Source organism: Gorilla gorilla, chromosome 1 (genome assembly GCF_029281585.2).
Source record: "Gorilla gorilla gorilla isolate KB3781 chromosome 1, NHGRI_mGorGor1-v2.1_pri, whole genome shotgun sequence".
Classification (NCBI taxonomy): Eukaryota; Metazoa; Chordata; class Mammalia; order Primates; family Hominidae; genus Gorilla; species Gorilla gorilla.
In genome coordinates, this window is record NC_073224.2 from 119,325,413 (window position 1) to 119,340,182 (window position 14,770).

Sequence of the window (14,770 nt, forward strand, 5' to 3'; positions counted from 1 at the left end):
GTTACCAGTGAGTTGTGTATCTTCAGATGATTTCTTATTGCTCATTAACATTCTTTTCTTTCAGATGGAAGAACACTCTTTACCATTTCTTGTAAGACAGGTCTGGTGTTAATGAAATTTCTTAGCTTATGTTTGTCTGAAAAAGTCTTTATTTCTCCTTCATGTTTGAAGGATATTTTCACTGGATATACTATTCTAGGGTAAAAGTTTTTTCCTTCAGCACTTTAAATATGTCATGACCCTCTCTGGGCCTGTAAGGTTTCCATTGAAAAGTCTGCTGCCAGACATACTATATGTTATTTATTTCTTTTCTCTTGCTGCTTTTGGGATTCTTTCTTTATCCTTGACCTTTGTGAGTTTGATTTTTAAGTGCTTTAAGGAAGCCTTCTTTGGTTTAAATATAGTTGGTGTTCTAATAACCTTCTTGTCCTTGAATATTTAGATCTTTCTCTAGGTTGGGAAGTTCTCTGTTATTATCCCCTTGAATCAACTTTCTACCCTTATCTCTGTCTCTACCTCCTCTTTAAGGCCAATGACTCTTAGATTTGCCCTTTTGAGGCTGTTTTCTAGATCTTGTAGGCATGTCTACTAGGCATTCTTGTATTGCTATAAAGAAATACCTGAGACTGGGTAATTTCTAAAGAAAAGAGGTTAATTGGTTTGTAGTTCCATAGGTCGTACAGAAAGCATGGTGATGGCATCTGCTCAGCTTCTTGGAAGGCCTTAGGGAAATTTTACTCGTGGTAGAAAGCAAAGGAGGCACTTCACATGGCAAAAGCAGGAGCAAGAGTGGTGGGGAGGACACACTTTTAAACATCCAAATGTTGCAAGAGTTCGCTATTGCAGACATCACCAAGCCATGAGGGATCCTCCCCCATGACCCAAACACCTCCCACCAGGCCCCATCTCCAATATTGGTGATTACATTTCAATATGAAATTTGGGTGAGAGCAAATATCCAAACTGTATCATTGCACTTCCCCGCACCCAAATCTCATGTACTTTTCACATTCCTAAATACAATCATGCCTTCCAAATAGTCCCCCAGAGTCTAACTCATTCCACCATTAACTCAAAAGTCCAAAAGCCAAAATCTCATCTGAGACAAGGCAAATCCCCTCCACCTGTAAAATCAAAACAAGTTAATTATTTCCAAGATACAATTGATAAATACTCCCATTCCAAAATGGAGAAATCAGCTAGAAGAATTGAGTTCAGGTTCCATGCAAATCTAAAACCCAGCAGGGCAGTCATTAAATCTTAAAGCTCCAAAATAATCTCCTTTGACTCTATATACCACATTCAGGGAACACTGCTGCAAAGGGTGGACTCCTAAGGCCTTGGGCAGCTCTGCCCCTGTTGCTTTGTATTTTGATATTTAGTTTCTCTTTTTTAAAACTATAAAAACATTTTAAGCCATCAATTTACTTCTGAACACAATGATGAATTTATGATATAGTGTTTGATATGTAGTGTTTCCATGTTCATTATTTTCTAAACAACTTGTTTTTATATTTTAAGTTTCTGTTTAATCCATTAGTAGCCTAGATGAATTCCACATATTTGGGGGCTCTTGTTTGTACTTATATTATGAAGTATTCAGTTTTGGTTTTTTACATTTGGTTAAAGAATGTGGTCTTTAAGACTTCCTTATTTTGAGTTATTTGAGATCTTCTTTAGGCCTAATAATTTTTAGTATAATGTCACTCTTCCATTTTCTTTTAGAAATGAACTAGAATATGTGAGAGAAGAGCTAAAACAGAAAAGAGATGAAGTTAAATGTAAATTGGACAAGAGTGAAGAAAATGTATGTTATATTTAATAATGGATTGTATCACAAAATTTCAAATTATAAAAGCAACACCATATGTCTAAACTAAAATAAAGGGAAGTATACTGTTGTATAAATAATAGTGATCTAGAGACTGTCATCAGCCATCAACCTTAAATATCTAGGAAAGGTTGGATTATTTTACTATTGATATCTATATCTAGAAGAAATAGTGGCATAATTCTGATTTTCTTTTAGCGTGTTCAATATTTAATGTAGACTTAACATTTTTTAGGCTAAATAAAAGGCTCATACTTCAGTAATATAAAATATATGGATGACAAATTATTTAATAAGTTGTGTCATGCTTTGGTTAATATGATATCAAATTAAGATAATAAGGTTTTTAGGGAAGAGTGTCATGAAAATGGAATAGTACAAGATATGTGACATGATTATAGTATATATTATACAGATTGGAAGAAAATTGTGCCAAAGTGGAAGATTGATCTAGATTTTGAGGTCTTTTATTGTGTTTTTTCATTCATTCAACAAATATTGACCACCTACTATGTGCCAGGCACTGTTCTGGGTGTTACGTTTGGATTTCATTTATTTGGTAGAGAGTAGTGATCTAATTAAAGTTTTTTATTGAGCAGGTGACACCTTTTAATATTTGAGAACGGAATGGGGAGAGATAAAAGGCATTGGAATCAGTTGGAAAGCTATTAAAAGTCATCTTGAAAGTTCTAAAAAAATCTTGGAGAGGACTCTGGCCTAGTTCAGTTCATACTTATTCCTGAGTCAATCACTGTGGCTAGGGGATAGAGTAACCTGGCTAAGCCTGAGCTGCATGTCGACTCATAGAGATAGAGTTAGCCAGCAGGACTACTGTGGATTTTATAGTAGAGGAATTCTTGCAGGAAAGGGTGCTGGCCAGACCAAACATAGGTTCTCTATTTGGATACTATTAGAGTCTATAGAAAGGACATCTAATCCAAACTTGAGCTAGGGCGTGCTTCCTGAAAGAAGTCACATTCAATGTGAAGCTTTAGATTAATAGGGATTAGTGGAGGACAGGTGGTGGACACAAGTATAGCAGGGAGGATAATATTCTAAGTTAAAAAAACATAAACATTATATGGGTAAGCCTGAAAGTATCAGAGCATGGCATATTTAAGTAACTACAAAAAATTCATTGTAACTAAAAGATGGAGTTTAAGGTAGTGCTGGTAGAGGGCAGAGTGAGGAAAGATGAGGGTAGGGAGAGGTAAGCATGAAGAGATGAAGGTGGGGAAAAATGAGGGTGGATCATTTAAGGCCACCTAAGCTACATTTAAGAGTTTGAGGTCATTGAAGAATTTTGACATGAGGATTGTTAAAATTATATTTACACTTTTGAGAGCTGTAAAACTATTGGAATAGTTCAAGGATGAGATAAGGTACCATTTTAAAGGGCTTACAATAGACCAGGTGCATCCTAGGTTCTTTCTATGTATTATCTTACTTAACTAGAAGTCATTATTGCTCTTATTTTATAAATTGGGAAATCAGACCTCCAAAGGATAAAAACCTTCAAAAGGTTACATGACTAAGAAGTAGTAGAGGTGGTCTTCTACATTCTTTAAATTATACCACATTTTCCTCCCTGAAAAGCTATTTTTCTTTTAGTTCATATTTATTAGTTAAATTCAACCTGAAAAAAATGAACTTAATGTGCTAAATACTTGGTATGTAATTCACTACTTTAAAATTTGTATCAGAGGCCACTGCACATCATTAAGCCTGTTGTTTGTTAATGGAGAAAAACATGAATTTAATTTTTAATGTAAAATAAAATCCTCCATTAAGAATTTAAGACATAATTTATTTTGCCAATATAGAAAATATTAGTGACGATTTAAGGAAAAAAATGAAATGCATGACAAATTTTTAGCATATTTCAGTTTTCCATATTTGGATTTCAACTTACCTGTTAAAACAGTTTCCCAGAAAGAATCCAGGTTGTAAATATTTCCCAGATATTTTGTGTGACATTGAATTTCATTACACTTTTCTTCCCCCAATCTGCTACCTTAGTTCAGACATTTTTTATTTTATATATATTTTATCTATCTGAGCCTTAGTTTCCTCATCTCTCAAATGGAGATAATACCTATCCTTTCTATCTCATTGGATTGTTGCAAAGTTCAGAATTAATAAATGTTTGTGAAAGCTATATTTAAGGGATTATAAACATTTATGTACAAGACAATTTAAAAAATTCGAGATAAACTGGGAAAGCTGACAAAACATTGCAAAGATAAGAATGATGAATGTTGACATATAAGCAGTAACATGAAAATGATTTTTTTAACTGAGAGAAATTATATATATTTATGGTATACAAAGTGATGTTTTGATATATGTATGCATTGTGAAATGATTAAATCATGCTAGTTAACATATTCATCACTTCACATACAAAGATAATATTTTTTTAAAAAAAGAGATACTGAGGCTGAGTATAGTGGCTCAGACCTGTAATCCCAGCACTTTGGGAGGCTGGGGTGAGAGGATTACTTGAACCCAGGAGTTGGAAGTTGCAGTGAGCTATGATTGCATTTGTATTTAGATGATCTTTATTGAAATTTGTGATTTTAGTATAATTTTTATATTAATGGAATTACCATGATTTTGAAGTGACCTTTATCAGTACTTTATGCAATATTTTTATTAGTCTGAAATTGCCTGTTTTGACTGGTATACTGAATAAAATAGCTATAATTTCTCACAATTTTTTAGTGTAACAATTTAAGGAAACAAGTTGAAAATAAAAACAAGTATATTGAAGAACTTCAGCAGGAGGTATGTATTTTTTATAAATATTCTCAAAATCAAACTGATATTTTCACCACAGTTTTAGAGAATAATGCTTTCCCTTCCTTTAGTAATTTAAGTCTAAGTCAGTAGCAAGGTAAGTTTGAATAACTTTAGTACTAAATATAATTATTTTTACTTTTAACAGAATAAGGCCTTGAAAAAAAAAGGTACAGCAGAAAGCAAGCAACTGAATGTTTATGAGATAAAGGTATTTGGCATCTTTATTTTTGTTTTTTAAATACTAATAGATAGATGAGAATTTAGACATTTTATTCCACTTGTTTATACAGTATAAATTCAATTTATACCATAACAGTATAAATTGAAAAGTTGAAAGGTTGTTATCTTTTTAAATAGAGGAGATCAATTCTTTTAGTTGTAATAGAGTACACATATGTGATTTAGCATGCACATATATTCTTAAGCTTGGATTCAAGCAGCTTAAGAATATATGTGCATGCATGAGCTCTTTGTGTGTGGTCATATTCCCTACTTCCATATTAAAAAGTGAAATTGAGTAAGTGGAATGGATTCTTGGAATCTACATTTTAAAAAGCTCTATGTGTGATTATCCTGCTGCAGAAAGGGATTGAAAACCATTTACTTGTATAAAACAAATTAAAGCCTTACAGTGTAAGCTCCTGATATTAGAGCCATATTTTGTAATCTTATTCCTATGTCTTTGAACAATGACTGACAGTAAGTATTCAATAAATAGTTTTTGAATTATGAATGGAAAACAGCATTTCTCATTGTATTAATTATGTGCTTTTTGGAAGGAAACATAAAAATCTTATACCTTCTTTTAATAGTATTTGAAATTAAAAATATATAAATGTGATTAAAAATTAAGTCAAGTAAGGATTTTCATAAATGGTTGATATTCTATATAAAAGTAGCAGATTCATATATCTTATAATTCAGCTCTTCTACTCCTAGGTAGAGTAAGGAGAAAGGTACAAAAATATTCACAGCAACATTCTTTATATTAGCCCCAAACAGAAGACAACAAAAATGTCAATCAATAGTATAAAAATCAGTCAATAAAAAATAACACTGAAATAACTCAGATGTTAGAATTAGCAGATAAAGTCTTTTATGCAGCTATTATAAACATCTTCAAAGACAGAAAGGAAAATATGGTCATAATGAAAGACTAGATGGGGAATGTCAGTGAAGAAATGGAAACTGAAAATAATCAAATGGAAGTTCTAGAACTGAAAAGTAAAATGTCTTTAAAAACCGAAACCAAAACAAAAACCAAATGGTCCTAATAGTAGATTGAATACAAATGCATGAAGTGTCAGTAAACTGGAAGCTGGGTAAGTAGAAATTACCCAGTCAGAAGTACACAGAAGAAGAGTTTTTAAAAGAAAGGAATAGTGCCTCAGTGGCCTGTAGAACAATAACAAGTGTTTTTAAGTGTGTAATTGGAGTAAGAAGAGAGAGAGAATAGGGCAAATAAAATTTTCATTTTTGAGACAGAGTCTCACTCTGGCACCAAGGCTGGAGTGTGCAGTGGAGCGATCACAGCTCACTGCAGCCTCGACCTCCTGGACTCAGATGATCCTCCTACCTCAGCCTCCTGAGTAGCTGAGACTACAGGAGTATGCCATCACATCCAGCTAATTTTTGTATTTTTGGTAGAGATGGGGTTTTGCCGTGTTTCCCAGGCTGATCTGGAACTCCTAGGCTCAAGTGATCCACCTGCCTCAGCCTCCCAAATTGCTAGGATTACAGGTGTGAGTGACTGTGCCTGACCTGGGCAGAAAAAATTAATTGAGAAATTTCTCAAAAATTTATCACACTTAAAACAAACTTGCAGATCCATGGCCCTCAGCAAATCCAAAGCAAGATAGGCACAAAACCATATGTAGGCAGTCATATCTTAGTCAAAGTGCTAAAAACCAAAGATAAAAAGAAACTTTTAAAAGCAGACAGAAAAAAATGTCACATTGCACAACAGTGACACAGATGATGGATGACCTTGTATCAGGACAGTGAAGGTCAGATGACAAAGGAATGACATTTATAAAATGCTAACAAAAATAAACCATCAACCCAGAATTCTGTATGCAGCAAAAATCTTTATTAAATGAAGACAATATGACTTCAAAAGCTGTACCCTAAGCAATACTTAAGGAATTTCTTCAAGTTGAAGGAAAATGGCATTAGATGGAAACTGATCAATGAAAAGCACTGGAAATGGTAAATATTGAGATGAATTTAAAAGGCGATATATTTTTCTTTTAATTTTAAAACGGTATATATGGCTGCTTAAAGGAAAACAAATTGCTATTATAGAGTTTATAATCTGTGTGACTACCATAACACAAAGGACAGGGGAGTAAATATAACTATTTTGTTGTAACATTTTTACATTACATGTGAAATAGTACAATATTAACACTTAAATAGAGTTTGGTAAGTTAGTGATACGTATTATCCTCCTTAGAGCAACCCCTACAAAATAATGCAACTGAAGTATAGCTGTCTTAGTTTAGGTTTCTAAAACAAAATACCACAGACTGGGTGGCATATAAACAATGAACATTTATTTCTTATAGTACTGGAGACTGGGAATTAAAAAATCAAGTCACTGGCAGATTCAGTGTCTGGTGGGACCCTGATTCCTGGTTCATAAACAGCCAACTTTTCATTGTGTCCTCAAATGGCAGAAGGGACAAGAGAGCTCTCTGGGATCCTTTTTACAACGTGACACTAATCCCATTAATGAAGGCTCCATCCTTATGACCTAATCACTTCCCACAGGCCCTACCTTCTAATACTATCACACTGGAGGTAGGATTTCAACATATGAATTTTGGGGGAATACAAATATCTAGTCCATAACAATAGCAAAAAAGTCAGTAGAGGAATTGAAATGAAGTGGAATATGAAAAAACTTTGATAAACTCCAAAGGGAGGGCAGAGAAACAAAAAAACAGATATGAATAGAAGACAAATAACATAATGATCTGAACTCAAGCATATCAATAATTATATTAAATGTGAATGGACAAATGTTTTAATAAAAAGGCAGAAATGGTCATGCTAGATTTAAAAAATCAAGGGCAAACCATATACTATTACAAGAGACACATTGTATTTAGTATAAAGACACAAAGAGGTTTAAAGGAAAAAGATGAAGGAAAGAAATACTATCATGCCAATAGTAAGCATAAGAAAGTGGAGTGACAATTTTAATAAGAAATGACAATTTTAATAACAAATATAAGACAAGTAGTATTATTAAAGATCAGTAGGGGCATTTTATAATGATAAAGGTGTCAATTCATTAAAAAGATATAACAATTAATTAGGTATATCTTTGCACCTAATAATAGAGCTTCAAAATAAATGAAGCAAAAACTTGATAAAATGAGCAATAGAAAATACTATACTCATAATATCCCCCTTTCAACAACTGATAGAACAACTATTAAAACATCTATAAGGATGTAGAAAATCTGAACATCACTATTAACTACCTTGATTTAATTGATATTTATAGAACACTATATCTGCAACTATAAATTCTGTTGAAATTCACATAGAATGTTTACCAAAATAGACTACATGCTGAGCCATAAACAAGTCTCCATATATTTCAGAAGACTGAAGTCTTACAGAATATGTTCTCTCACTCCAGTAGAATTGAATCAGGAGTAGGTAAGTATAAGATATCTGGAAAAGCCCGGATATTTGGGAATTAAACATCAGACTAGTAAATAATTCATGGGCCAAAGAAGAAATCACAAGGAAAATGATAAATTATTTTAAACGGAATGATGAGATAGACATAAAACATAAAAATTTGTAGGGTACAAATAAAGGAGCTCTTAGAGGGAAATTTAGAGTTTTAAATGTTTATTTTAGAAAAGAAGAAATGATCTAGGTTTTTATCTAGAAACTAAAAAAGTGAGCAAATTAAATTCACAGAAAGTAGACAAAAGGAAATAATTAGAATAAGACATATCAAATAAATAGGAGAAACAATTAAATGAAGTCAAAAGTTGATTATTTGAAAATATCAATAAAGCTGATAAGCCGAGCAGAACTGACCACAAAAAAAGGGAGAGAAAGTAAAATTCACTGCAGGCAAGAATGAAAGAGTACATCATTAGTATAGATAATACAAGCATTAAAAAGATAAGAAAGGAGGGACTATGATGGATTACTTCATGCCAGTAAATTTGAAATGTAGATAAAATGGGCAAATTTCTTATGTATCTTTTAGGGAAGTTGAATTTGTCATTAAAATATCTCCTAGAGAAAAATCCAGATCAGGATGATTTCACTGGTAAATTCTGTCAAACACTTTAGGAAGAAATAATACCAGTCTTCCACAAAAAATAGAAGAGTGAAAACAATTCTCAAGTAGGTTTTTGATACCAAATCCTAACAAAGACATTATAATAAAAGAAAATTACAGACCAATATCCATCTGAATAAAAGAAAATTACAGACCAATATCCCTATGAATATGAGTATAAATATAAAATTATTAATAAAGTATTAGTAAATCTAATCTAGATTTTAATACATGATAAAAACCATATTACATCAAACAATTTATCACGAATGGGATTTATCAGAAATGTAAGGTTGGTTTAAAATTTGAAGCTATCAGTGTAATTTACTGTACCAAGTAATAAAGGAGAAAAATAATATAATTATCTCAATAGTTGCAGAAAGGCATTTGACAGAATTGAACACTCATTCATGATTAAAAAAAAAACTTTCAGCAAACTAGGAATAGATAAGGACTTCTCCAATCTGATAAAGAACATCTACAAAATACCTACAGTTAGCATCCTATTTACTGATGAAAGGCAGTGTCAAGAGCAATGTCTGCTCTTACCACACCTATTCAACATTGTACTGGAGGTTCTGGCAACAAAAATAAATATATACAAATGAGAAAGGAATACATAAAACTGTCTCTTCATAAATGACATGACTATCTACATGGAAATTTCCAAGGTTTCTACAAAGTCACTACAAGATTCGTAAATGAATGTGACAAAGTCACTAGATACAAGGTCAATGGCCAAAAATCAATTTTATTTCTATATGCTAACAGCTAGTAATTGAAAAATTAATTTTAAAACATGATACCATTTACAGTAGCATAAAAATCCATTAAATAGGGATAAATTTTACAAAATGTGTGCAAGACCCATACAGAGAACAGTACTGAACATTACTGAGACCAATGAAAGAAGACCTAAGTAAATACATATGTACCATATTCACTGATTGGATGTTTTAATGTTTTTAAAATGTCAGATTTCACTGAATTCATCTAGAGATTCAGTCACCATGACAATTCCAGCAGTATTTTTTAGTAGACTTTTACATACTGCTTGTAAAATGCATGTGAACATCAAAATACCCAACAATTTTGAGAAAGTAGAACAAAATTGGAAGATTTAGGTTGCCTGATTTCAAGATTTGCTGTAAAGCTATAGTAATTAAGACAATGAGGTATTATTTTTAAGATAGACAAAGAGATCAGTGGAATCTAATAGAAAGTTTAGAAATAGACTAAATGTACAGACTGTTAATTTTCAACAAAGATGCCAAAAAATTCAATGGAGAGAAATGAAAGTCTTTCAACAAATGATTTGGAATAACCAGATATTCATATGGGAAAGAAAAAAAACAAACCTTGACCCTTACATCAGATCATATACAAACATTAATTTTAAATGGGTTATAGGCATACAATCTTGAACTCTGAAGTCTTCAGAAGAAAACATAGGAGGATACTTTCATGGCCAAGGTCAGCAAAGATTTCTTAGGGCAAAGAAAGCAATATTCTTAACATGTCAAATAAGTTAGACTACATCAAAACTTGAAAGATCTGTTTATCAAAAGGCATTATTAAGCAAATGAATAGACAAGGTACAAAGAAAAAGAAAACACTGACTAAACATTTATTTGACAGATGACATATATCCAGAATATATAAATAACTCTTGAAACTCAATAATAAAAAAAAACTCAACTAAAAATAGGCAAAAGACTGTAAAATAAACTGGTTAAAATATTGGCAAAGGGGGAAAACTGGGTTGCAAGATGGCTGAATAGGAACAGCTCCAGTCTACAGCTCCCAGCATGAGCGATGCAGAAGATGGGCGATTTCTGCATTTCCAACTGAGGTACTGGGTTCATCTCACTGGGGCTTGTCAGACAGTGGGTGCAGCCCACAGAGCGTGAGCTGAAGCAGGGTAGGGCATCGCCTCACCCGGGAAGTGCAAGGGGTTGGGGAATTCCCTTTCCTAACCAAGAGAAGCCGTGACTGATGGTACCTGGAAAATTGGGACACTCCCACCCTAATACTGCACTTTTCCAGTGGTCTTAGCAAACAGCACGCCAGGAGATTATATCCCTTGCCTGGCTGGGAGGGTCCCACGCCCAAGGAGCCTCACTCACTGCTAGTGCAGCAGTCTGAGATCGAACTGCAAGGAGGCAGTGAGACTGGGGGAGGGGCATCTGCCATTGTTGAGGCTTGAGTGGCTAAACAAAGAAAAGCTCGAACTGGGTGGAACCCACCACAGCTCAAGGAGGCCTGCCTGCCTCTGTAGACTCCACCTCTGGGGGCAGGGCATAGCTGAACACAAGGCAGCAGAAACTTCGGCAGACTTAATCCTCCCTGTCTGACAGCTTTGAAGAGAGTAGTGGTCCTCCCAGCATGGAGTTTGAGATCTGAGAACAGACAGACTGCCTCCTCAAGTGGGTCCCTGACCCCTGAGTAGCCTAACTGGGAGGCACCTCCCAGTAGGGGCAGACTGACACCTCACATGGCTGGATACCCCTCTGAGATGAAGCTTCCAGAGGAACGATCAGGCAGCAACATTTGCTGTTCAGCAATATTCACTGTTCTGCAGCCTCCGCTGGTGATACCCAGGCAAACAGGGTCTGAAATGGACCTCCAGCAAACTCCAACAGACCTGCAGCTGAGAGTCCTGACTGTTAGAAGAAAAGCTAACAAACAGAAACAACATCCACACCAAAACCCCATCTGTACGTCACCTTCCTCAAAGACCAAAGGTAGATAAAACCACAAAGATGGGGAGAAACCAGAGCAGAAAAGCTGAAAATTCTAAAAATCAGAGTGCCTCTTCTCCTCCAAAGGAATGCAGCTCCTCACCAGCAATGGAACAAAGCTGGATGGAGAATGATTTTGATGACTTGAGAGAAGAAGGCTTCAGATGATCAGTAATAACAAAGTTCTCTGAGCTAAAGGAGGATGTTCGAACCCATTGCAAAGAAGCTAAAAACCTTGAGAAAAGATTAGACAGATGGCTAACTAGAATAAACAGCATAGAGAAGACCTTAAATGACCGGATGGAGCTGAAAACCATGGCATGAGAACTATGTGATGCATGCATGCACAAGCTTCAGTAGCTGATTCGATCAAGTGGAAGAAAGGGTATCAGTGATTGAAGGTCAAATGAATGAAATGAAGTGAGAAGAGAAGTTTAGAGAAAAAAGAGTAAAAAGAAATGAATAAATCCTCCAAGAAATATGGGACTATGTGAAAAGAAGACCAAATCTACGTCTGATTGGTGTACCTGAAAGTGACGGGGAGAATGGAACCAAGTTGGAAAACACTCTGCAGGATATTATCCAGGAGAACTTCCCCAACCTAGCAAGGCAGGCCAACATTCAAATTCAGGAAATACAGAGAACACCACAAAGATACTCCTCGAGAAGAGCAACTCTTAAGACACATAATTGTCAGATTCACCAAAGTTGAAATGAAGGAAAAAATGTTAAGGGCAGCCAGAGAGAAAGGTCGGGTTACCTACAAAGGGAAGCCCATCAGACTAACAGTGGATCTCTGGAGAAACTCTACAAGCCAGAAGAGAGTGGGGGCCAATATTCAACATTCTTAAAGAAAAGAATTTTCAACCCAGAATTTCATATCCAGCCAAACTAAACTTCATAAGTGAAGGAGAAATAAAATCCTTTACAGACAAGCAAATGCTGAGAGATTTTGTCACCACCAGGCCTGCCTTACAAGAGCTCATGAAGGAAGCACTAAACATGGAAAAGAACAACCGGTACCAGCCACTGCAAAAACATGCCAAATTATAAAGACCATCGATGCTAGGAAGAAACTGCATCAACTAACGAGCAAAATAACCAGCTATCTTAATAACTATAATAATAATAACTATCTTAAATATATATGCACCCAATACAGGAGCACCCAGATTCATAAAGCAAGTCCTTAGGACCTACAAAGAGACTTAGACTCCAATACAATAATAATGGGAGACTTTAACACCCCACTGTCAACATTCGACAGATCAACGAGACAGAAAGTTAAGAAGGATACCCAGGAATTGAACTCAGGTCTGCACCAAGCCGACCTAATAGACATCTGCTGAACTCTCCACCCCAAATCAACGGAATGTACATTATTTTCAGCACCACACAACACCTATTCCAAAATTGACTACATAGTTGGAAGTAAAGCACTCCTCAGCAAATGTAAAAGAACAGAAATTATAACAAACTGTCTCTCAGACCACAGTGCAATCAAACTGGAACTCAGGATTAAGAAACTCACTCAAAACCACTCAACTACATGGAAACTGAACAACTTGCTCCTGAATGACTACTGGTATATAACAAAATGAAGGCAGAAATAAATATGTTCTTTGAAACCAATGAGAAGAAAGACACAACATACCAGAATCTCTGGGACGCATTTAAAGCAGTGTGTAGAGGGAAATTTATATCACTAAATGCCCACAAAAGAAAGCAGGAAAGATCTAAAATTGACACCGTAACATCACAATTAAAAGAACTAGAGAAGCAAGAGCAAACACATTCAAAAGCTAGCAGAAGGCAAGAAATAACTAAGATCAGAGCAGAACTGAAGATGAGACACAAGAAACCCTTCCAAAAAATCAATGAATCCAGGAGCTGGTTTTTTGAAAAGATCAACAAAATTGACAGACTGCTAGCAAGACTAATACAGAAGAAAAGAGAAAAGAATCAAATAGACGCAATAAAAAATGATAAAGGGGATATCACCACTGATCCCACAGAAATACAAAATACCATCAGAGAATACGATAAACACCTCTATGCAAATAAACTAGAAAATCTAGAAGAAATGGACAAATTCCTGGACACATACACCCTCCTAAGACTAAACCAGGAAGAAGTTGAATCACTGAGTAGACCAATAAGGTTCTGAAATTGAGGCAATAATTAGTAGCCTACCAACCAAAATAAGTCCAGGACCAGACGGATTCACAGCCGAATTCTACCAGAGGTACAAACAGGAGCTGGTACCATTCCTTCTGAAACTATTCCAATCGATAGAAAAAGAGGGAATCCTCCCTAACTCATTTTATGAGGCCAGCATCATCCTGATACCAAAGGCTGGCCTAGACACAACAAAAAAAGAATTTTAGACCAATATCCCTGATGAACATTGATGCAAAAATCCTCAATAAAATACTGGCAAACCAAATCCAGCAGCACATCACAAATCTTATCCACCACGATCAAGTTGGCTTCATCGCTGGGATGCAAGGCTGATTCAACATACGCAAATCAATAAACGTAATCCATCACATAAACAGAACCAAAGACAAAAACCACATGATTATCTCAATAGATGCAGAAAAGGCCTTTGGCAAAATTCAACAGTCCTTCATGCTAAAAACTCTCAATAAACTAGGTATTGATGGAACATATCTCAAAATAATAAGAGCTATTTATGACAAACCCACAGCCAATACCATACTGAGTGGGCAAAAACTGGAAGCATTCCCTTTGAAAACAGGCACAAGACAGGGATGCCCTCTCTCACCACTCCCATTCAACATAGTGTTGGAAGTTCTGGCCAGGGCAATCAGGCAGGAGAAAGAAATAAAGGCTATTCAATTAGGAAAAGAGGAAGTCAAATTGTCCCTGTTTGCAGATGACATGATTGTATATTTAGAAAACCCCATTGTCTCAGCCCCAAATCTCCTTAAGCTGATAAGCAACTTCCCCAAAGTCTCAGAATACAAAATCAATGTGCAAAAATCACAAGCATTCCTATACACCAATAATGGAGAGCCAAATCATGAGTGAACTCCCATTCACAATTGCTTCAAAGAG

The 14,770-nt window shown here is 35.0% G+C and overlaps 1 protein-coding gene across 3 annotated transcripts in view; it reads left to right on the plus strand.

The window, feature by feature from the left end:
- The window catches only part of SYCP1 (synaptonemal complex protein 1), a 137,880-nt gene that overhangs the window by 67,986 nt on the left and 55,124 nt on the right, over nt 1–14,770 (plus strand). For all 3 annotated transcript variants that reach the window (XM_031004128.3, XM_031004131.3, XM_055356133.2), the window contains 3 exons: nt 1,726–1,807; nt 4,556–4,618; nt 4,779–4,841. In XM_031004128.3, the coding sequence (XP_030859988.2) occupies nt 1,726–1,807; nt 4,556–4,618; nt 4,779–4,841 (208 nt within the window). The remainder of the gene's footprint in view (nt 1–1,725; nt 1,808–4,555; nt 4,619–4,778; nt 4,842–14,770) is intronic.